The 23,641-nt window shown below is 42.4% G+C and overlaps 1 protein-coding gene across 1 annotated transcript in view; it reads left to right on the forward strand.

Annotated features, from left to right (window-relative positions):
* Nucleotides 1–23,641, forward strand: part of LOC109930681 (xanthine dehydrogenase-like) — a 95,383-nt gene that overhangs the window by 24,541 nt on the left and 47,201 nt on the right. Inside the window, exons 6-11 of the mRNA XM_048593777.1 lie at nt 2,993–3,070; nt 11,122–11,299; nt 13,673–13,776; nt 14,331–14,492; nt 19,002–19,145; nt 22,635–22,758. Of these exons, the coding sequence (XP_048449734.1) occupies nt 2,993–3,070; nt 11,122–11,299; nt 13,673–13,776; nt 14,331–14,492; nt 19,002–19,145; nt 22,635–22,758 (790 nt within the window). The remainder of the gene's footprint in view (nt 1–2,992; nt 3,071–11,121; nt 11,300–13,672; nt 13,777–14,330; nt 14,493–19,001; nt 19,146–22,634; nt 22,759–23,641) is intronic.

Raw genomic sequence — 23,641 nt, forward strand, 5'->3', positions numbered from 1 at the left:
CATAGGGAAGCAAGAGATCATGCAGTGGATTTATCAGCAAACTCAGAACCCATTGAACCAGAGTTGGCAGCAAGTAATCCTCGATTCAGAGGGACTGCCTAAGAACGAGAAGGCACCATCTGTCTAAAACGTCAGAGTCTCCCAAGGCCCTAGTCATTCAATTCCAGGTATGCCTGCATTGAGGGTTTGATTTCCATTGCCGGCCTACCTGCCTGTCTTCTCCAGTGACCTCCTAATGCCTGTTGCTACTTGTTGGGCTTGGAATCTAACAGCCAGGATCCATTTAACAGCTGGAGTCTTTCTTCAGTGCAGCTAACCTCTGAATTGGCCTCGGAAGGCTTGCCCTTATTCTTTTGACTCTGCTATGTGTATGGGATGCCAACCCCACTCAAGGCCATAAACACTCAGTGTCTATTTTTCCTGCCATTAGTGACGTCCTGCAGCACCCATGACTGGCTCTGCACACCCACCTTCCTTCAGTCAATCTGTTTCTGAAGCCATGGATAATCTATCTGTCCCTTTAAGTTCAAATAGAGTTGTAGAGTAATACAGCATGCAAACAGGCCCTTCGGCCCAAACTGGTCTATGCTGACCATAATGCCCACTCAGCTAATTCTAATTGCCCACATTTGGTCCATATCCCTCTAAACCCTTCTCATCCATGTACCTGTCCAAATGTTTTTTAAATGTTGCTATTGTACCTGTCTCAGCCACTTTCTCCGACAGCCTATTCCATATACGCACCACTCTCTGCGTGAAGAAGTTGCCCCTCAGATCGTTCATAAATCTTACCCCTCTCATCTTAAACAACACTCCTCAGGACCTTACCATTTACTGTATAAGTCCTACCTTGGTTTGACTTTCTAAAGTGCAACACCTCACACTTATTGCATTAGCCAATCCTCAGCCCACTTCCCCATCTGATCATGATCCCTGATAACCTTCTTCGCTATCAATGGTACCTCCTAATTTTGTGTCATCCACAAACTTACTAATCATGCCTTGTACATTCACATTCAGTTCATTTATGTAAGTAACAAATAACAAAGGTCCCAGCACCGACCCCTGTGGCACACCACTTGTCACAGGCCTCCAGTCCAAGAAATAACCTTCAACCTTCACCTACTGCTTCCTACCGACGAGCCAATTTTGAATCCAATTAGCTAGCTCTCCCTGGATTCCATGTGACCTAACTTTCATGACTAGCCTCCCGTATGGGACCTTGTCAAAGGCCTTACTAAAGTCCATATAGACAACATTGACTGCCCTCATCCATCCTCTTGGCTACCACTTTGAAAAACTCAAGATTTGTCAGACATGACTTCCCGCACACAAATCCATGCTGACTATCCCTAATCAGACCTGACTATCCAAATGTTGATTGATCCTATCCCTCGGTATCCTCTCCAATAATTGCCTACCACTGATGTCAGGCTCACTGGCCTGTAGTTCCCTGGCTCGTCTTTGCTATGTTTCTTAAACAATGGAACAACATTGTTGGTACTGTCTTACTGACCATGTTAATTGAGTAGATTCAGACAAGAGCAGGTTCCTCTTCTGTCCTCCCCCTGTCCTGGTATTTATTACTACCAGGACCAGCATTCTGAATCTGATGTGCTCTCCAGTGCCACATTTTTGTGGGTCCCTCACATTCATTCCAGACTTGTTGTGGGGAGGGAATTCTGTCCCTGGGATGCATTGATTTCCCTTTTAAGAAAAATCTTAGCCTGTGTTCCTTAGAGTTCAGAACAATTAGTGGTGATCTGTAGGAAATATGAAATTCTGAAACTTTTTGAATGGGTAGATGCAGAGAAGCTGTTGCAGTCTACAACCACCAATCTCAAGGCATTGGTCATTTAGCACTCAGATGAGAAAATATTTGTTCACTCATGGGAGTTGTGAATCTTTGGAATTATCCACCCAGAGAGCCCTGTCTGCTCAATTGTAAGACTGATTCAACTCAGATAGACGGATTTTTGTATACTGGAAACAGATTGGATAAATAAGTTGGGACTCTACTCATTGGAATTTAGAGGAATAAAGGGTAAATTCTGAGAGGATGTTTCCCCTCATGGGAGAGTCTAGGATCAGAGGACATAGTCTCAGAATTAAGGGGCGCCAGTTTAAGACTGAAATGAGTAGGAATTTCTTCTCCCAGAGGGTTGTGAGTCTTACACATCCCTTGCCACAGAAAGCTGCAGAAAGGAGACAGAGTCCTTATGTATATTTAAGGCTGAGATATATTGATTCTTGATAGTAGCAGAAACAAGGCTTACAGGAAGACATAGGAAAGTGGGCATGAGGAATGTCAGATCAGCCATGATCCTATTGAATGGTGGAACAGGCTCAAACAGCTGATTGGCCAACTTATGTACCTATTTCTTATGGCCTGTATCGCCTTTAAGTCACTCAGTGGATATGAGGAGAGTATGGGAAGGTGTAGCTGAAGTAGAAAATGAACCCTTTTGTTTTTGTTTTCATTGAACGGTAGAGTAGGTTCAAAGGATCAGATAACCTACTGCTGTTCTTGGATACACCTCCAGAAGGAGGTACTCAGGAGATCTATCCATGCGAAAATGGGCTGAGAAATGTTGGTATTTTTCTCTGCTTTTCTTATTCTCACTTTAATGAATTTAATTCTGTTTAGCTGAGTCGGCTGGACAGCTGGTGTGTGAGGCAGAATGGGACCAACAGTGTGGGTTCAATTCGCACAGCAACTGAGGTCACTATGAAGGTCCTGCCTTGTCAACCTCTCCCCTTGGCTGAGGCCTGGTGACTCTCAGGTTAAACCACTACCAGTAGTTTCTCTAATGAGAGAATAGCCCTATAGTTTCTATGGTCAATTGAAACTTTACTTTTACAATTAATTTACATATCATTGATTCACATTCCAATCAGTTAGTTGTTATAACTATAATGTAAAGCCAAGGGACAGAGATTCTACCAAAAAAATTAAGAACATAATTTGTGAACTTCTGCTCATTCTGTAAAGGTTCTTTTATGTGTGGAAATTCCAAAGCTGGCAGAGTCTGAAAAGATGAACAGCTTTAAGATTATGCCCCGAATGCAGGTAAGTAGAATTTTTCTAGCTAATTGGTTCTAACTACAGAATAACCGAAGTAGCGTTGGACAGGAATGAATTCAAGGGAGATATATTTGAGTGAAATTCTGGCCTCCCTGCTATAGGAAGGATGTTGTTAAATTTGAAAGGGTACAGAAAAGATTTACAAGGATGTTGCTGGGGTTGGAGGGTTTGAGCTATAGGCAGAGGCTGAATAAGCTGAGGCTGTTTTCCTTGGAGAGGCTGAGGAGTGACTTTATAGAGGTTTGTAAAATCATGAGGGGCATAGATGGGGTGAATATTCAAGGTCTTTTTCTGAGGGTAGGGAGTCCAAAACCAGAGGGCATAGGTTTAAGTTGAAAAGGGAAAGATATAAAAAGGACCTAAGGCGCAATTTTTTCACTCAGAGGGTGGTGTGTGTATGGAATAAGCTGCCAGAGGAAGTGGTGGAGGCTGGTACAATTACAGCATTTAAAAGGCATCTGGGTCAGTATATGAATGGGAAGGGTTTAGAGGGATATGGGCCAAATACTGGCAAATGGGACTATATTAATTTAGGATATCTGATCGGCATGGGCGAATTGGACCGAAGGGTCTGCTTCCATGCTGTACAACACTATGACTCTACGAGCCACAGTATGCCAGAAACTGAGTCTTCTTCCAGCTTTAAAATCTTACTCCATTTTCTTGGGCTGAATTTTCTCAGGTCCTGAAAGAGAGAGGGAAAAGAAAATCTGATCCTGAAACGAAAATTTGAACGGCATGATGAGAATCTCACTAGTGAGCAATGAAAGACCTATTTTCATGTCTTTAGAATACGTCTTCATCTTACTTCATTTGTTTATATGCAATTTCCCACTTTGCTATGCACCAGGGAAAAACTTGATAGCAACAGGAAAATCGGAGCAGGTACCTGACACCTTCAGCTCATTGCTTGCTCCTTCGGACCTCCAGTTTGGTCAGCATTCCCCTACATCTCAAGTTAAGCTCCATGGGCAGCGACCCTGACCATGTGAGGGGAGCAACGCCAGCATAATGGTTGGCATATCCAATCTGTAGGGCCAGGGCTCAGGGGGTAATAATGGGAGATGAAGATGTTAAAGAGAGTTGAGTGGAAGCCCAGCACTGATGGGGTTGACAGGAAATATAAGAGAAAGGAACATGACGGTTTAGAGTGTGTCCCTTAGAGTAGGCTCAGCCTGTTAATATGCTAAGGGTAATCATCCTGATTCAAATCATAAATGCACAATGGGTATGGAAAATGGCTGTCACCACACCCAGAGTGGGCAGATTAAGTGTTTTACCCATCTTGATCAAGACGGCTGTTCTTGTGAGTGATGTGAGCAACTTCAAGGGGAAATTACATTAATATTCAATAATCGGATATTCAAACAGTACAGATTAAAGACATCTGTAATCATAGTACCTTGCATGTGAAGACCGTGTAGTGTCCAATGATGTGGGATACAAATCTTGGTCACAAGCAATCTTGATTGCATCAATGGTCATTACAGATTGATCATAGTTGTCTCTGTGAATTAAAGATAATCATGCATGACATTAAAGGCTCCAGGCTACAATTCACAAAGACAACCCAAGGTCTCCTCGGTTGAAAAAGCCACATCTAACTGTAGATACTTGCCAATGTGCTCTTATAGCTGCCTTTCTTGGGTAATGTGGGGGTAAGGGTCAAAGTTTCTCTAACTTCAATGCACTCATTGTCTCCTACTGTATTTTCTCAACATGGTATTCCACGGAATATAGTCCTCTATGTCAAAGATCTATGCAGAGATATTCCAGGCTTTCCTAGCCAGAGTCCTCCATATCCCAATGTATGGAAGACTCAGAAAACTGTCATTTGTGAGTGATAGGAATACCGACTGTTCACATTACTAAGAATCTGTTCTGTTTCTGATAGTTCCCACTTGATTCGTTGGAAGCATGACCAATGACCCAGCCACAGCAGGGGTTATTGTCACTGCGGAAGCACAGAAACTGAGCAAGAGCAGATGCTCAAGCAAGTCCAGGACCAGCAGCTGCTCAACAGTCACTTCATGAAGAAGTCACAGCTGAAGGTCTCCTCAGAATGCACAGGAGCTACAGGAGACCCAGAAGCTATTGTCCTTGATACCATTTCCTGCAGTGAGTGAGGTGCAGTATTGGTGCAGACTGAGGATGTCCTAGACACTGTCACAGAATATTGCCAGCTACCAGAGCAGGACCTACAGCGCAAAGGAGTGAGTGGCCATCCTGCCCCAGTGCCTGTCAAGGTGACAATTGTGCTCAGTTTTAGTGTAACTGGCTGTTTCCAGAGTTCCACCGGATATCTGCGTGGGATCTCTTGATCGTCCACAATCACCCACAAATACGTTGAAGTTGTAACTGGTGCAGTTTGTGCCAGATTACGCTGCCTCATCTTATTTCCTGATGAAGAGATCCATGCTGCAGCATGGGCAGCAGCATTGCCAACAGAGCTGGCTTTGTCCAGATGCAGGGTGCTGTTGACTGTGCACTTGTCACATTGAGAGCAGGCCTGGCAGATGGCATACAATGTTGATAAGTGTGAGGTCATCCATTTTGGTAGGAATAACAGCAAAATGGACTATGTTTTAAATGGTAAAAAATTGCAGCACGCTGCTGTGCAGAGGGACTTGGGTGTCCTTGTGCATGAATCGCTGAAGGTGGGATTGCAGGTGCAGCAGGTAATTAAAAAGGCAAATGGAATTTTGTTTGCCATTGCTAGAGGGATGGAGTTTAAAAACAGGGAGGCTATGCTGCAGCTGTATAGGATCCTGGTGAGGCCACACCTGGAGTACTGGGTGCAGTTTTGGTCTCCTTACTTGAGAAGAGATATACTAACACTGGAGGGGGTGCAGAGGAGATTCACTCAGTTGATTCCAGAGTTGAGAGGGTTGGATTATGAGGAGAGACTGAGTAGGCTGGGATTATACTCATTGGAATGCAGAAGAATGACGGGAGATCTTATAGAAATATATAAGATTATGAAGGGAATAGATAAGGTGGAGGCAGGGAGGTTTTTTCCGCCAGCAGGTGAAACTAGGACTAGAGGGCATCGCCTCAAAATAAAGGGAAGCATATGTAGGACTGAGGTCAGGAGAAACTTCTTCACCCAAGGGGTTGTGAATCTGTGGAATTCCCTGCCCAGTGAAGCGGTTGAAGCTACCTTGCTGAATCCGCTGAGGAGCGGATTGGGAGGCAGATACTGGAAAGGTGCATAAGTCACAGGGTTGTAGTCATGGGTGACTTCAACTTTTAAGGCAAGGCTAGATAAATTTTTGAACAGTAAAGGAATTAAGGGTTATGGTGAGTGGGTGGGTAAGTGGAGCTGAGTCTCAAAAAGATCAGCCATGATCTTATTAAATGGTGGGGCAGGTTTGAGGGGCCAGATGGCCAGATGGCCTACTCCTGCTCCTAGTTCTTACGTTCTTATATTGCGCCAGGTAATCTGGTGACTGCCACTATGCCATAGCCTTGATAGCCCACAGATACCAGCTTCACTTCAAGGGCTGAATGACTTACAAGGATGGCTGGAGGAGACAGGGGCTTTCCTTATGTAATGTTCCCGCATTGAATAATGCAAAGATGTTAAACTGCACAGGGCATTAGGAGAAAAGTAACACTCCCTGAGGCAGAATTCTAAGACCATATTGCCCTAGAGACAGGGAGCCTGTATGGCATGATTGTTGTAGGTGCAGTTACAATGACAGGTGATCAGGCATGATGATGATGTTAATAATGTGAGGTTGTATTTGCAGTGAAGTGTTACGCGTACCACTTATGTGTCCTGAGAAGCTTTTCTTATTTATCCCCTCCCACTATGTGCCCTGGCGATGGGGAGCAGGGTTTGACCTGGTATGTGGCTGGGCTTTTGAAGGCACCGGGAATCCCAGATGGTCCCAGCAGCATAGATACATCTGCCATTGATTACCATGCAACAGCATGAGTTGGGTGCCACGAAGAGGTTCTATATACATAATATGATGAGCTGCCGAGAATTGCAGGAGACAAAATGTTCAAGCTCGTGGAGAGAAACCTACCATGAAACTCTCTGAAATTGACACTTAGCTGATACTTAGTAAAATGTGTTAGAAACTGATTACAATGGTTTTACCTTTTCTGAATAGCATAATACCGATACTTGGTGTTGAAGATAAAGGATCTTGAAAATTAAAAGGACTATACATGCATGCTAACAGATTCAGATTGTTTCCTTCCTGTAAAATTGATACTGAGATTAATGATAGGTTATTAATTGGAGGGTAGATCTGGATTTTCTTTAGGACCAGGCTGACTTGACATTGTCAAGTTTGACAATTTTTGTAATAGAAAGTTCAATCCCATTGAATGCTCCTGGAGATTGTGAGGGAAATTTCTCTGCAGTCTACAGTAATAAAGGAGAAATTATGCTTGTTAGGAATTTGGATTTGTACTGCTATGGACCAGACCAAACCCCCCTCAAAATATAGTAAGGAGATAACCTAGACTCTAACTTTTTCTTATTTTAAAGTCAAGTGCCAGGCGTCATTCAATTGGTCAAACTAGCGGTCTTGAAGCAAAACACACTTTATTCATACACTATAGTTAACATGCTACAAAGGAAAGAATTGGAATAACAATTTTATTGGAAAACTTAACAGAATAAGAGATTATTTAACTACTGAACAGTAATTGTTCTAATATGGTAACATCCCATAAACACACCCTTGGCAAAGGCAAATTCAGTAAAATAGATTGTCTCACGTGCAATTCTAGCTGGAGAACCGCCAGCTTTTAGCGATAACAGAGAGAGAAGAAAACAGCTTCCACATCCAGCTTCAAGGCTTCAGCAATTGCTACTGAAAACTAAAACTAAAAATCCTGGCTCTGTGGGAGCTTGACCCTTCCCATTCAGGCTGCTTCTATTGTTCCAACCTGAGAAAAAAAACGCAAGGCCTCACAAGCAGCTTACTTTATGGGCTTTGGAGCAGACTGATTGTCACCTCTGTTTCAACCTTTGTTCACAAAAAAAATCCAGGACCAAATACATCTCTTAAAGCCATAGTACTGTCACAGTACATAGTCTGTATATTGTTCAAGATCACCCATCACCTGTCTCCTCTGCATTGGAAAGACATGTAAAATTTAGTCAAGCATGTATTTAATTCAAAACAGAATTCCTGTTGCTTATGACTGATCCCTTAACCAGTCTACACAAGGGATTTTTGACCTGTAATGCAACAGTAAGACTTCCTCCTGTTAGTAACCCCTTTTATGAAAAGAATCCCATATCATGTTAAAATGGTCATTTTCATGACAGGATCTAGTCCAGTATCCAATCCTCCCCTACATGGGCATATCTAATACATTATACACCCTGACAATGCAACACTTTTTAATATTGTATTGGAAGTTCAGACACGATTATGTCCTTAAGCTCACAATCATCTTCATTTCATGTACATTGTATTGTGATGCAGTATTGTTTATTGCTATCTACTGATTCTAACTAGTTACATTTAAGTTCAAATAGCTATAGTGTGTCACTACTGTTTAACTTTTCTTTTATTGTTTAATAAATTTGGTTGGCAGCTGGAGCCTAAGTCTCAATCTTTGGTAGTATAGTCTTAGTCTGCTACTTGTGAAGCCCTAGAAGATCAGAGGATAAAATTAGCAGGCCATTAGCGTTGTGCTTGAGTGACATTCTGCATTACCTTGTGAGTGCAGCTGATGAATCTGGCATTAGCACATCTTCAGACAACATGAGCATACAGGTCAGGCTGGGGCAGCAACCTTCTGGAGGGGTCCAATTCAACTCTTTCTTCTTTGGTCGCTGCACTGCGGATCTCTCGATTGTTCCAGTTTGTTGGCTGTCTCATTGGGCTTGCTGCTGACATCTTGGGGTTTGGGGAAGAAACCTCACCTTCAATCAACCGCTGAACCTTAAACAGACCATCGTTCGCAGCAAACTATGCAAGCTTCAGGAGGAACATCGACCGCAACACCACACAACCCTGACATGGCAACCTCTGCAAGACATGTCAGATCATCGACATGGATACTACCGTCACACGTGGGAACACTACCCACCACGTACACAGCAGATACTCATGAGATTTGGCTAATACACTGCAGGCAAGGATGCCCCGACACGTGGTGTATTGGCGAGACCATGCAGACACTACGACAACGGATGAATGGACGCCGCACAACAATCACCAAACAGGAATGTTCCCTCCCAATTGGGGAACACTTTAGCGGTCAAGGACATTCAGCCTCCAATCTTCGGGTAAGAGTCCTCCAAGGCAGCCTTTAAGAACAACACAGAATCACCGAGCAGAGACTGATAACAGAGTTCCGTACCCATGAGGACGGCCTCAACTGTGATCTTGGGTTCATGTCGCGCTACATGTGACCCCGCCACAGTGTTCCGTATCTGTAAAGTCTTCCTTACTGTCCTGTTTTGACACCATCACCTTGATAAATTGTAATTATCTCTCTACCTTAATTAGGTTGTACAGTTTTGAATTACTTATTACATTGGTTAGACCCTCGGCATGTGGCTCTTATAGCTATCATGTTATTCCAGTCATTTATCTCCAGCATCACCTTATTTTTAATTTTTTGTAATTATTTCTCTGCCTTATTTAATTGAATTATAGGTTATCCCTTTGCTTGTTATTCAGCTGATGATACTTTACTCACATCATCTGACACTTCGGATCACCTGCAGAGACTTATTATTTGACATTCCACTCACACCATTTGTATGATCTTTTGATTTCTCTGCCCTTGATCTCTCTCTGCCCATAAATTCTGTGTTCTGTGTGCTCCTCTCTCACTTCACCTGATGAAGGTGTTACGCTCTGAAAGCTTGTGATTTCAAATAAACCTATTGGACTATAACCGGGTGTCGTGCGGCTTCTGATTTTGTCCATCTCAATCCAACACCAGCACCTCCATATCATCTCCATGGTGAAGGAGGAGGACCTTGGGACAAAGCGAGCTTTCCTTGTGAAGGATAGAGTTCAGCTGCATTTGTACCTACAAGACAGACAGGATCTCGTTGACGCTCGGTTTCTGTAGATGTGAACTGGGTGCAGAAGATCATCATGGACTGTTAAGGACAAGATGCCAGCATTTGGTTCATATCATAGGTGTCAACTGCAGCCTGTATTAGTTTTCTTTGTGGTCCCTTTCCCTAGCTGTCAATAAAAACTCATGTTTGGTCTTGCTGGAATGCTGTCCTGCATGTGATGTTCCCCTGTTGGACAATGACAAGATGTGACCACTGGACGTTGGGGAAACAGTTACAGGGACTCGGAGAGTGTGTCCATCCAGGATGTACCTAGGGCCAGATAAACTGCAGTGAATGGAGTGATACATGCGATGGAATATCATTCATGTCAGCTATGTGCTGTTGTCCACATAGCTTTGTGGCTGCTGTGCTACGACATTGCTGGTGAGGTGCCAGATTGCCAGTATTTGTCTAAGTGCACAGATGCCTCTCTAAGATGGCACAGAAGCAAGGGACACCCATCTTTCAGCGTATGTCTGCTGAGTCGTGGGTTGTTCTGGGAAGGGCAGGTGGTCAGATGGGACTGGAATTGGACATCATGGGTACGATAGAGTGGGATAGGAAGTTAATGAGGTGCATTTGGTAAGATACAGTGAGAAAACACACTGGGCAATGTAGTAAAAACACCTCCAAAAAGCTCAAGGTAACTTGCACCCGGCCAAAAAAGTATACGATTCAGCCCTATAAACCCAAAACTTCGCCTTAACCTTACAATCCTTCTAAAAACAGTGTCATTTGTTCATATTGACTGATGTAATGGATTTGTGTTAGCCTCAAGAAGCAGTGGATTGAGGATCTTTTTCTTTTGCTTTGTAAATTAAGTTAACTTCCAGCCACCCTGGTTTAGGTACATTATCTGGGTATTGCTTTTGTTGAAAGGAGATGGTCTGTTTTATCAGCTGTGCGCATCTCTGATGGTTTATACTCTTTCTACGTAAGCAACTTGTTACATTCCTGTTACTGTCTCCCAATTTCTCCTCTATAGAATGCCCATACGTATGTGAGTGCTGGGTTCCGGGTTCGGTTAAAAGCTTTGGATAGTAAACAGTTGGTAGAATCTATCTCAATGGTGTACACTGGAATCAATAGAACATTTGTTCATGCCCTTGCCACAGAAAAATACCTCCAAGGCAAAGACATTACTTCCAATGTAACTTTGCAAGGTAAGTGCATGAGTTAGCTATGATGTGTACAGCAATTGAGAAACCAAAGATGCATCATATTATATTTGGGTAGACATTGACTTACACCTCAAAAACACTGGAAAAACAATGGGTTTCCTTTTTGATTTGTGCGGGAAATCATGTTTTCATAATCTTCTAGTAAAAATTACAACAAATTTATACCCATGCCCAGAGATAGTAGGAACTGCAGATGCTGGAGAATCTGAGATAACAAGGTGTAGAGCTGGATGAACACAGCAGGCCAAGCAGCATCAGAGGAGCAGGAAAGCTGACGTTTCGGGTCTAGACCCTTCTTCAGAAATGGGGGAGGGGAATAGGATTCTGAAATAAATAGGGAGAGAGGGGGAGGCGGATAGAAGATGGATAAAGGAGGAGATAGGTGGAGAGGAGACAGACAGGTGAAAGAGGCGGGGGTGGAGCCAGTAAAGGTGAGTGTAGGTGGGGAGTTGGGGGGGGGATAGGTCAGTCCAGGGAGGACGGACAGGTCAAGGGGGCGGGATGAGGCTAGTAGGTAGGAGTTGGGGGTGGGGCTTGAGGTGGGAGGAGGGGATAGGTGGGAGGAAGGACAGGTTAGCGAGGCGGGGCCAAGCTGGTGTTGGGATGCGGTCGGGGGAGGGGAGATTTTGAAGCTTGTCTGGACTGACCTATCCCCTCCCTAACTCCCCACCTACACTCACCTTTACTGGCTCCACCCCTGCCTCTTTGACCTGTCTGTCTCCTCTCCACCTATCTTCTCCTTTATCCAACTTCTATCCGCCTCCCCCTCTCTCCCTATTTATTTCAGAATCTTCTTCCGCTCCCCAATTTCTGAAGAAGGGTCTCGACCCAAAATGTCAGCTTTCCTGCTGCTCTGATGCTGCTTGGCCTGCTGTGTTCATACAGCTCTACACCTTGTTATCTCTTTATACCCATGCCCAGATGTTTGATACCGAGATAGTTCATGACCAGAAAAGTTCCTGCCAATGTAACACCTTTATTTGCAAAGGAAGTGAGATAAAAAAGAAATCAGGTAACAAGAAGCCACTTAACACCTGTTACTGGGAAAATGTTAATTGATTATAAAGTATGTAAGACTATTTAGAAATACATAATATAATCAAGCAGAGTTAGAATGGCTTCATGTAGGGAGATTTGTGCCTGACAACTTTATTACAATTATTTGAGGAAGTAACAAGCAGATTGATAAAGGGAAAACAGTAGATGTAATATATTTGGATTTTCAGAGGAATTTGAAAAGGTACCACAAGTTAGGTTACCTGTTTGGCGTTGTATATAGAATAGAACAGAATAGAATCCCTACAGTGTGGAAACAGGCCCTTCGGCCCAACAAGTCCACACCGAACCTCAGAGCATCCCACCCAGACTCATCCCCCTATAACCCACCTAATCTACACATCCCTATGGGTAATTTATATAAGCATGGGTAGAGGATTTTATAACTAATAAAAGACAGAGAGTTGCGTCAAAAGGGAGCATTATTGGAGTGCCACAGGGATCACTGCAATGGGCACAATTATTTGCAATATTTGTGAAAGTGAATGTACTATCTGAATTTACAGATGACACAAAAATAGGTGGGATGGTACATGGTGAGGCTGACACCAGAAGTCTATACAGGGATATAGGCAGGTTGAGGGAATGGCAAAATTTGGCAAATGGAGTGTAATGTGAGAAAATGTGAATTATATACTTTGGCAAGAAGAATTGAGGAATTGAATAATAGTTAAACAGAGAAGGACTGCAGAAAGCCACGGAGCAAAGGGATTAGTAATCCTCGTGCACGAATCACAAAAGCTAGCATCCAAATTCAGCAGGTGGTAGAGAAGGCATGAGAAATGTCAGTGTTTATTTCAATGAAAATGGAGTATGAAAGAAAGAAGATTTTATTAAAATGTACAAAGCACTAGTCAGACCACAGCTCTTCAGAGGTTCAGTGCAATCTCAATGGGCCAAATGGCCTCTATCTGAGCTGTAGTGATTTTATGATCTCAGAATAAGGGATTGCTCATTTAAGTCAGAGATGAGGAAGAATTTATTCTGTCAGAGAGTTGTGAGAATTATTTACCACAGAGGGCTGATGAAGCTGAGTCACTATGTCTATTCAAGGCTGAGATTGACCTCATTCTGTATGCTGACGTCTCCTCTTCGCCTGTTTTGGCTTCATCCTCTTTTCCTTCTCCTTCTCTCACTTTAGATGACAAGAAGTTGATTAGTATGGTTTCTCGATTTCTAGTTTATGTTTTGATACGGTATTATTAATTTATAGCATTTAAGATCAAGGCAGAATACAAGTCTTTTAACATTGGGAACACATTTTGTCTGGGCATTAATTATTAAAAGTGATGGTTGCAGGTGCCCTGACAACACTTGACAAGGAGATAATTCCTGATGAAGATAATCCACTGCTTGCAAGTGCAGAATACAGGAAATCATTGGCACTTGGACTTTTCTATAAGGTGGGCAACTCTTAAAAGCATTTTAAGATGAATTTCATCCCGAAATGGTAAGCAATAAGACCTGGTAAAATGTTTCTTTCAGTAGTGGATAAATCTCCTCCACTCATCTATCCAGGTTCAGGTTGAATGGTATTCAACTCAAGTTGTAGGGGTGAAAGGCCAATTTAGTCATCCACTATGGTGTCCACTTCCCAATGGTTTGTTGATTATGTTCTTATTTATTCCAGATTACTGGTCAGTTTTTAGCATCTTAATTTCAAATGTTATATTGGTGAAATTGGTCTGCAATAGCCACAAGAAATGAGTGCATAGCAAGCCAGAGCTGATCTTTCATTGACTTGGAAAATATTGTGAAGAATTTTTATTTGCAAACTAAACAAAAGTAACAGAGAGACTAAGAAAGAGGAGTCTCTAAAGAGAATCTAATTAATTCTGTGACCTTTAGTCCTGCTGGCATAGACCAATTTTATTCCTAAGAATCTAAAAGTGTTACGGCATTGTGAACTTCTTATTTTCGTTTACCGACTAATAAATCCACTTTAAACTTTCTTCAGTTTTTCCTGTCTCTGTTGAGTGAAGGTGTAGTTTCACCTTGCAATCGGAGTGCCATATGTACTTTGGAGCGTCCTATATCCACAGGAAAGCAAACGTTCAGCAGCAGACCAGAGGAATATCTTTTGACAAAGCCTATGCCAAAATTAAATGCCCACAAGCAGGTAGAATTTCAATTTGTTCTCTGTTTGATGTATGCATGTTGTACATTGGCATGTAGATTTATTGTCCAATAAAAATAGATTGATTTGTACACTGGAGTAAACCAAGTGATCTGAATAAAATATCCTGATCTTGCTTCTGGTGATTTTCAAACTCCCAAGAAATTGCATTGTAATTCTATTATCCATTTTTTTAAAAAAAAGTGACAGTTTCTGTCAACTACATGTGTAAAGGTCCCAAATGTTGCATAACCACACTGCTGCTGTTCTACTTGAAACAAGTGGCAAATTCTTGCAAAGTGCCAATGGTACTGATTGGTTTTTGAAATAAAATGCATCTGACTGTGTTACAACAATTGTCAAGATAAGCAGAATACTTTATTATCACTATGATTTTAGGATGAGACAATGCAGCATTGAATTATTATGCAATCCTGGGGCTTTAAGGGGGCAGAACAAAAAGTCACTTTGAGCTTTCTGTTTTGTTGAAAAGAAATACCAGAGAGTGCATCAGGGATGGACATGTTGCTATGCTCTGCAAAGAATTCAAATTGTAAGGACCTTCCAAAGTAGCTCATTTGGAATTTCTTGCCTTTTTTAAAGCTATGGCATCATTCAACTAAGATTATTTTCCCAAGCCGCCATAGTTTAATGTGGAGAATTCTTTTTAAATAGCTTGGAACATGTTCAGAAGCAGATCCAAAGATTGGTGCCTGTTTGTGAATTAGGTGCACACATATGGATCCATTATATATCGGATATAATCACACAGCATTTACTTTTAAAAAAAAAGTTCAGTAACTGAGGGTTCTGCAACCTTTGATTTAATTTATGCCAAAATTACTCCAATACATTAAATTGACAAAGGTTCAGCTTTGCTTGTGTTTGCTCTAATTAGGCAGCTATATTTTGTCATATTAGAGTATAAAAACCAAAAGTACTGCAGATGCTATAAATCAGAAATAAAAAGGGAAGTTCCTGGAAAAGCAAAGCAGGTCTGGCAGCACCTGTGAAGAGAAATCAGAATTAACTTTTGGGTCTGGTGACCCTTCCTTAGAACTGATGGCAGCTAGGAAGATGTTAGTTTATATGCAGAAGATAGGGGACAGTTGGGGTTGGAGCACACAGAGAGAGAAGAGCAGTTGGACAGACAAAAGAATAAATAACAACCTTGCTAGGAGGGTGAATAGTTGTTAATGGGCACTATTAGCGACCAACAATAGGTAGTGTGTAATGGCAGACTGTGATAACAAAGCCCGGTGTGTCGGGTAGGGGGCTAAGACATGGAAGAGTTCAAGCCCAAAAATTATTCAACTCGATATTGAGTTCGAAGGATTGTAGGGTCCCCAAGCGGAAAATGAGGTGTTGTTCCTCCAGCTTGCGTTGAACTTTGCTGGAACACTGCAGCAAGCCAGAGACAGAGATGTTGGCCAGAGAACAGGGTGGTGCATTAAAGTGGCAGACAACTGGAAGCTCAGGGTCTTTTTTGCGGGCAGAACATAGATGTTCTGCGAAGCGGTCACCCAGTCTACACTTCATTTCCCCAATGTAGAGGAGACCACATTGTGTGCAGCGAATGCAGTAGACTAGATTGTGTGAAGTGCTGCATCACCTGCAAGGTATGCTTGGGCCCCTTGGATACGGAGGAGGGAGGAGGTAAATGAGCAGGTGTTACACCCATGTCAGCTTCAGGCGAAGGTGCTGTGGGGCTGTTGGGGTGTGTTGGAGGTGAAGGAAGAGTGGACCAGGGTGTCCCGGAGGGAACGGTCCCTGCAGAAGGCGGACAAGGGAGGGGAGGGGAATATGTGTCTGGTGGTGGCGTCTAGCTGGAAGTGGCGGAAATGGCGTCTGATGATCTTCAGGATGTAGATACTGGTGGGATGGTAGGTAAGGTCAGAGGGAACCCTATCGCTGTTGTGGGAAGGATGACAGGGGGTGATGGTCCTATCGATATCAGTGCTGGGGAATGTCCTTGTCGAACTGGGTTGGATCCATCACCCGCACTTCCCCCCTCACCCCCCTCTCTTCCCTCCTGCAACAGTGACAGGGTTCCCCTTATCCTTACCTGATCCTCATCCACTGCTTCCTCTGGGACATCCTGGTCCACTCCTCTTACACTCCCAACAACCACCACACGCCCCTCCGCCCCAACTCCCAAGCCCCATGCCCCATGGCACTTTCCTGTGCAACCGCTATAAGTGTAACACCTGCCCATTTACGTGCTCCCTCTTCAGTATCCAAAAGCCCAAACATACCTTCCAGGTGAAGTAGCACTTTACCTGTGCTTCCCAGAATCTAGTCTATGCATTCACTGCTCACAATGTGGTCTCCTCTACATTGGGGAAACAAAGCATAGACTGGGTGACACCTTTGTGGAACAGCTACGTTCTGCTCGCAAAAAAGACTCTGAGCTTCCAATTGCCTGCCACTTTAATACACCACCCTGTTCCCTGGCCAACATCTCTGTCTCAGGCTTGCTGCAGTGTTCCAAAGAAGCTCAGTACAAGCTGGAAAAACAACACCACATTTTCCGCTTGGGGACCCTGCAGCCCTTCAGACTCAATATTGAGTTCAATAATTTTAGGGCCTGAACTCTCCCATGTCCTAGCCCCCTACCCCACACACCAGGCCTTGTTACCACATAGCCTGCCATTACACACTATCTATTGTTAGCTGCTAACAGTCTCCATTAACAGCTATTCACCCTCCTAGCAAAGTTATTATCTATTCCTGTCTGTCCAATGTTGTTCTCCTCTCTTTGGGCTCTATCCCCGCCTTAACCCCTCCCCCCACCCTATCTTCTGCATATAAACTGACATTTTCCTAGCTACCATCAGTTCTGAGGAAGGGTCACTGGACCCGAAACATTAACTCTGATTTCTCTTCACAGATGCTGCCAGACCTGCGGAGCTTTTCAAGCAACCTCTGTTTTTGTGTTGTATATTAGAGTACAAACCTGAGGTAGGATGTGTTGCAGAAATTTCATCCCACTATTTTACTAACATGTTTTACTCCATAATTTTGTATGCAGTAATCTCTATTATTATCTTACCTTAGGTGTTAGAATACATGGGATACCCTGGCTTGCTAGTGGAAGCATAACACATCAATTACCTTAAAATGCAAAAATTAGTTATCACTGGCAAGAACATCAATAATATCTGGAGGAAGCACATTCTTGTACTTCATGCTTCTTACCCCTTTAAGCTGTTGGAGGACTCTAACTCCTGTAGCATCAGCCTGTCCTGCTGCCTCATAAGCAAGTCTTTAGAAAAGTTTTTGTATTTTTTATATTAATTCACAGGATGTGGGGTTTGCTGGCCATTGTTTAGTGTCCATTCCCAGTTTCCCTTGAGAAGGTGGCGGTGAGCTGTCTTTTGTAATGTATACGCCACAATGATGTTAGGAATGGAGTTCCAGCATCTTGACCCAGCAACATTGAAGGAATAGTGATATGTTAATTATACAGAATGATGAGTGGCTTGGAGGGGAACTTTCAGATGGTGGTGTTCCCATATTATCTATTGTAAGTGTGAAAAGAGCTGTCTAAGGAACCTTAGCAAATTTCTGCAGCGCAACTTGTAAATGGTACACTGTGCTGCTTCTGTATATCATAGAATCACTTCAGTGTGGAAACAGGCCCAACAAGTGCATACTGACGCACAGAGCGTCCCACCCGGACCCATTCTCCCATAAGTCACCTAAGCTACGCATCCCTGAACCTATGGGGTAATTTAGCATGGGCAATCCACCTAGCCTGCACATCTTTGGACTGTGGGAGGAAACCAGAGCACCCAGAGGAAACCCACACAGACATGGGGAGAACGTGTAAACTCCACACAGACAGCTGCCTGAGGTTGGAATCGAACCCAGGTCCCTGATGCTATGAGGCAGCAATGCTAACCACTGAGCCACCGTGCCGCCCTGGCAGCGAGAGTGTGATCAGTGGTGGAGGAAGTGGATATTTGTGGATGTAGTGACAATCAAGTGGCTTTGTCCTGGATGGTGTCAAGCTTATTGAGTGTGTTTGGAGGTGCATCCATCCGGGCAAGACTGTGCCTTGCAGATGGTGGAGAGGCTTTGGGGAATCAGGAGGTAAGCTACTCACTGCAGTATTCCTAACCTCTGACCTGCTCGTGTAGCTACTCTGTTTATGTGGTGAGCCCATTAGAGTTTCTGGTCAATGGTAGTCCCAAGGATTTTGATAATGGATAATTCAACAATGGTAATTCCATTGAATGCCAAAGGCTGATGCTTGGATTCTCTCTTGTTGGAAATCTAGACCTTGTGTGGTGTATATGTTGCTTGCCACTTACCAGCTCAAGCCTGGGGATTATTCAGGTTTTGCTGCATTTGGACAGACTACTTCAGGATTTTTTAAATAAAAAATGACAAATAACGCAGATCCTGGGATTTCTTTTGTGTTCATTGCCAGATCAATCTGGTAAATTGTCCAAGTCCTTTGAATACTGGAGCAATTTTAATTATGTATTTCCTTTGTTTTGCATCCAGACTTCTGGTGAAGCTGAGTTTATCAACGACTTGCTGCCTCTTCCAAATGAGTTATTTGCAATGTTTGTGCTGAGCACAGAAGGAAATGCAACCATCAACCACATTGACAGTACGGCAGCTATGAATGTGCCTGGTGCTGTTGCAGTAAGTAATTAAAGCTATCTGTGAAGCACATCGTTTAACTCATCTCCAGTACAGTCAGCTTAAATATAATGTGTTAACTTTTTAAAACAAAAAATAAGGAAAACTGCAAATGCTGTAAACCTGAAATCAAGCAACAATTGCTGAATTGACACAGAAGGGCAGCCAGCACCTCTGAGGTTTTGTTGCTTTGATCATGATATTTTAGGAGTTTTTAAAACCTTTATCAAATCTATAAAACTAAGATTCCTGTGCAAGTAAAGAAGTTTCTTTTTCCAAGTTGTTCTCAGGGAGCGAGTGAAACTGGCAAGGTTGGATTTATTGCCCACTCCTGGTTGCCCTGTGAGATGATGGTCAACCGTCTCCTGAAGCTAATACAATGCCTGAGCTGCTGATGCACTCACAGCCATGCTAGGTGTGGAATTTCAACCAGGGACTTTGGAGGAATGATGATATAAATCCAAATTAGGAACTTGTGAGATATGGAAGGAAACTTGTGGCTGCCATTGCTCTTTTTGGAGGTTCAGGTTGCACTGGGAGGGAACTGTCAAATTGTGAACCGTTGCAGTTCTTCCTATAAATGACACATATTGCAGCTCTCTTTTTCTGGTGGCCCACTGGCTAGGCTGCCAGTCTACTTTACATTAGTGCCCTGAATATTGGTGGGCTTCAGATATTACTAAATCCAGATGAATGTTGCATATTCTTTTGGACTTTCAAGTTCAGCATTGAAGATGATGAAGAGACTTTCTGGTGCCAGAAAGTGAGCCACACTTTGCAGAGTACCCAGACTGTGTCCTAGTGCACTCTGGCTAATCCATTTCAATTTCTGATCATCAGTGATCTCTGACTGTTGTTGGTATACTCTTTGGTACTGATATTGTTATTGGATGGTCAGGGAGCGATGCACATTTTCTTATCAGAGGTTGTCATTGCGTAGCACTTTTGCGAGGCAGATGTTAACTGATAAGATTGGAATAGTCTGCTGTACATTTGAAAATTTTGTAGTTGGAACTGAGCATTGTAGAGGAACCAACCCCACTCTTGACCTTAAATTAGAAGGAATTCAGTTGTTAAAGTACATGAAGATGATTGGACCAAAGATGTCACTCTGATAAATCTCTACAATGATGACCTGGGGCTTAAACAGAAGGCTCCATTTTTTTTTCTGATGTTCATCACAGCAGAGATTGGTTCTGTGATGCTAAATAACTTCAGTTTTCTGTGCCCAAACCAGTTTTTCAACCACTCCAGTCTAAAGAGTTGTCAAGTGGAAATTTAGGCAACTGTAGAGTTTCTTGGTACAATGTTTGGACAAATACTGCAGTTCTTTCATAGCATTCAGTTCATATCAAGATGAAAGCTGCGATGAAGTCCGAAACAGTGTGGTTCTGTGAGAGCCTGAATTGAACATCAACGAGCAAGTGTTGCTTGATGTCACTATTGCAATTTGTGCTACCACCTTACTATTGCCATGGAGAATGATGGGGTGGTTATCAAAAACTTTGTATTCTTCACCTTTCTTCATTAAACTTTGCATTGATAATTTGTAAGAAACAACCCAAAACATTTACAAAAAATCAACTCTTGGTTTTTGTCAATGACAAAGACTTTCATTGAAACCTCAAACTTGCTCAGAGTGAACTTAGAGACATTTCTTTCATATGGCTGCAACATGTAACCAACCAGAGTAACATTGCCCATCAGTACTTTTGCCTCCACTCATCTGCAGCTAAAACCTTCAGTCATCCCTATGTTAAATCAAGACCTGACTGTTTTAGTACACCCCTAGCTGGCCTTTCATCTTCTGCCCCACATCAACTTGTGCTCATCCAAACCTTTGCCGCCTGTTTTGTGCAAAATCTCATTTTTTCATCTTCCTTGTGTTGACTGACCTACATTGGTTTCCAGTCTGGCAATGCATTGATTTTAAAATTGTCATCCCACCATGCCCCCTCCCCAAATTGGATTCTCATCCTAAACCCTGTGTAGGACTATTTTAGATCAAACCTACTCCCCATATGATCCCTATCATTTAAGCTTGAGCAAGACATTCATGCACATTCAGGAATGGGTGTAAAGGTCTAACTCTCCCTGAAGGAAAGGGACCAACTGAGAATATTATTGTCCTTTAGATAGTCGTTTTACCAAATTTCAGCTAGATTGTAGTGACCAGGATGTTATAAGTGGAGAGAAATCAGAGTTAACATTTTGGGTCCAGTGACTTTTCTTGCTCTGAAGAAAGGTCACTGGATTGAAACATTAACTCTGATATCTCTCCACAGATACTGCCAGACCTGCTGTGTTTTTTCAGCAACTTCTGTTTCTGTTTCTATTTTCCAGAATCCACAGTTCTCTTGTTTTTTTGTTTAAGATGTTATAAGTGTTTTCAATAATGTACCTCTTAAGTGATGATTGTGTGGAGATGCGTTCCTGAGTTTGGATGTAGAAGATTATATAAGACAATATATTTTCTAAATTATACAAAAGTTCATTAAAGAACTGAAAATGTTATTGACATTTGATGGGAAATCAATTACAACATTGATAGTTCTGGCAAAATGAAGTATCACCTTGTTTCTGATAGAGAATCCAAATTTTACTTGATGTTACAGGGAACTGTTTAAGATATCCAACAACATTTAAGACGCTTAACTTAAATTCTGTGTAGAAAGTTCCAGAGTTTGGCAAGATATTTCTCTTCCAGTTAAGGGGAAAACTTGTCACTACACTACAGCAGCTCTCCTTCTACTGTTAGGGGCACTGGAGTAAATCCAATGTCTAAAAATCCCCTTGCTGTTTCCAATGTTTATCCCATAAAAAGAGCTGAACTAGCAGGAAACTTACGAACACATCCATCAGATAGTGGTAAACATCGACTATCAATGTTCAGCATTCATTATCTGATTGTCATAACCAAGTCTTTTTGTGACTTAAATGACTTGTAAAAATAACAGACACTGACCTAAAATGGCTGCTGTGATCACCTGACCAAGTTTAGCCAAGGTCATGAAACCATCAGTAAACAAGGACCAGACTGGGCTGAAATTAATATTATTATGAAACTCAAATCTGCTTTTTGGAAGCTACGTTTTGTGATGAAGATTGCCTGTAGATTATCCGGTTTGAAAATAATGACATCAGATACCAGAATTCGTAAAGGAACTATATTTTCAGGCAACGGTTTTTGAGCAGTAAGACAGAGAACTAAAAAGAAATTGATTTGATAGCAACAAGGAACTGAAAGTCTCTCTCGATCCATCCCCTTCAAAGTCGAAGTCAATGCATGGCATAAGATTTATGTCATAATAATGAGAGTGCTGGGCAATTTAGAGGGCACTTTGACTTTCAGTGACTGATGTAAAATCAAGCATGAGAATCTATGATTGCAGTAAAGGGCAGGAAAAATATTCCATTCACAGGCATTACCCTCATCAGCAAAAGATCACCAAAAGTCTTTGAATTAATTAATTTCTTCTCTCACTTTTATAGGTGCTTCAAGCAAGCGATATACCTGGATCTAATACATTTATGCCTCCACCCTATATGGTTGAAGAGATTTTGAGTAGTGGCCCTGTTCTGTATGCTGGACAGCCAATCGCACTGTGTCTTGCAGGTAATGCAATTTCCTTTCATGGCAAGTGGGTATTTTTTGCCCATCACAAATTGACCTTGATTTGAGTGGCTCTCTAGGCCAGGGGAGGCGATGGCCTCGTGGTATTATCGTTGGACTGTTGACTCAGATAACATTCTGGGGAGCCAGGTTTGAATCCCGCCATAGCAGATGGTGGAATTTGAGTTCAATAAATATCTGGAATTAAGAATCTAACGATGACCATGAATCCATTGCCAATTGTCAGAGGGAAAACCCATCTGGTTCACTAATGTCCTTTTTGGAAGGAAACTGCCATCCTTACCTGGCCTGGCTTACTTGTGACTCTAGACCCTGAGCAATGTGGTTGACTCTTAACTGCCCTCTGAACAATTAGGGATAGGCAATAAATGCTGCCTAGCCAGTGATACCCTCATCCCGTAAATGAATAAAGAAAATTTCAGAAGGCAGTTAAGAGCCAAATCTCATTGTTGTGGATCTGGAGTCATGTGTAGGCCAGACCCAGTGAGGATGGCAGTTTACTCTGTAAAGAACATTAATGAGCCAGATGGGATTTTACAACAATATAGGATTGTCATGGTCACCATTACTGAAACTCACTTTCTGTTTTTTTTGCAAGTATATAAAATAAACTTGATTAAATTATGATCACAGAAGATGAATAGTGTCTTAAAATGGGCTTTGGGAGAGTAGGAGGTGCGGAATACTACGCATACCTGTTAATGTGATCGTAGATCACTTAAGATTGGTGCTGACAGCTTCTTCATATGAGTCAGGTGTGCAACCAGCCCTGCTTATTGTCCGTCTGTCTGTTTGTGGAGAGGAGAAATGAGGTACAATTGATTCTACTTAAAGACAAAAACCAAAGAGAACAAACAACAGTAGT

Source organism: Rhincodon typus, chromosome 3, assembly GCF_021869965.1.
Source record: "Rhincodon typus isolate 14 chromosome 3, sRhiTyp1.1, whole genome shotgun sequence".
In the NCBI taxonomy this organism is placed as follows: domain Eukaryota; kingdom Metazoa; phylum Chordata; class Chondrichthyes; order Orectolobiformes; family Rhincodontidae; genus Rhincodon; species Rhincodon typus.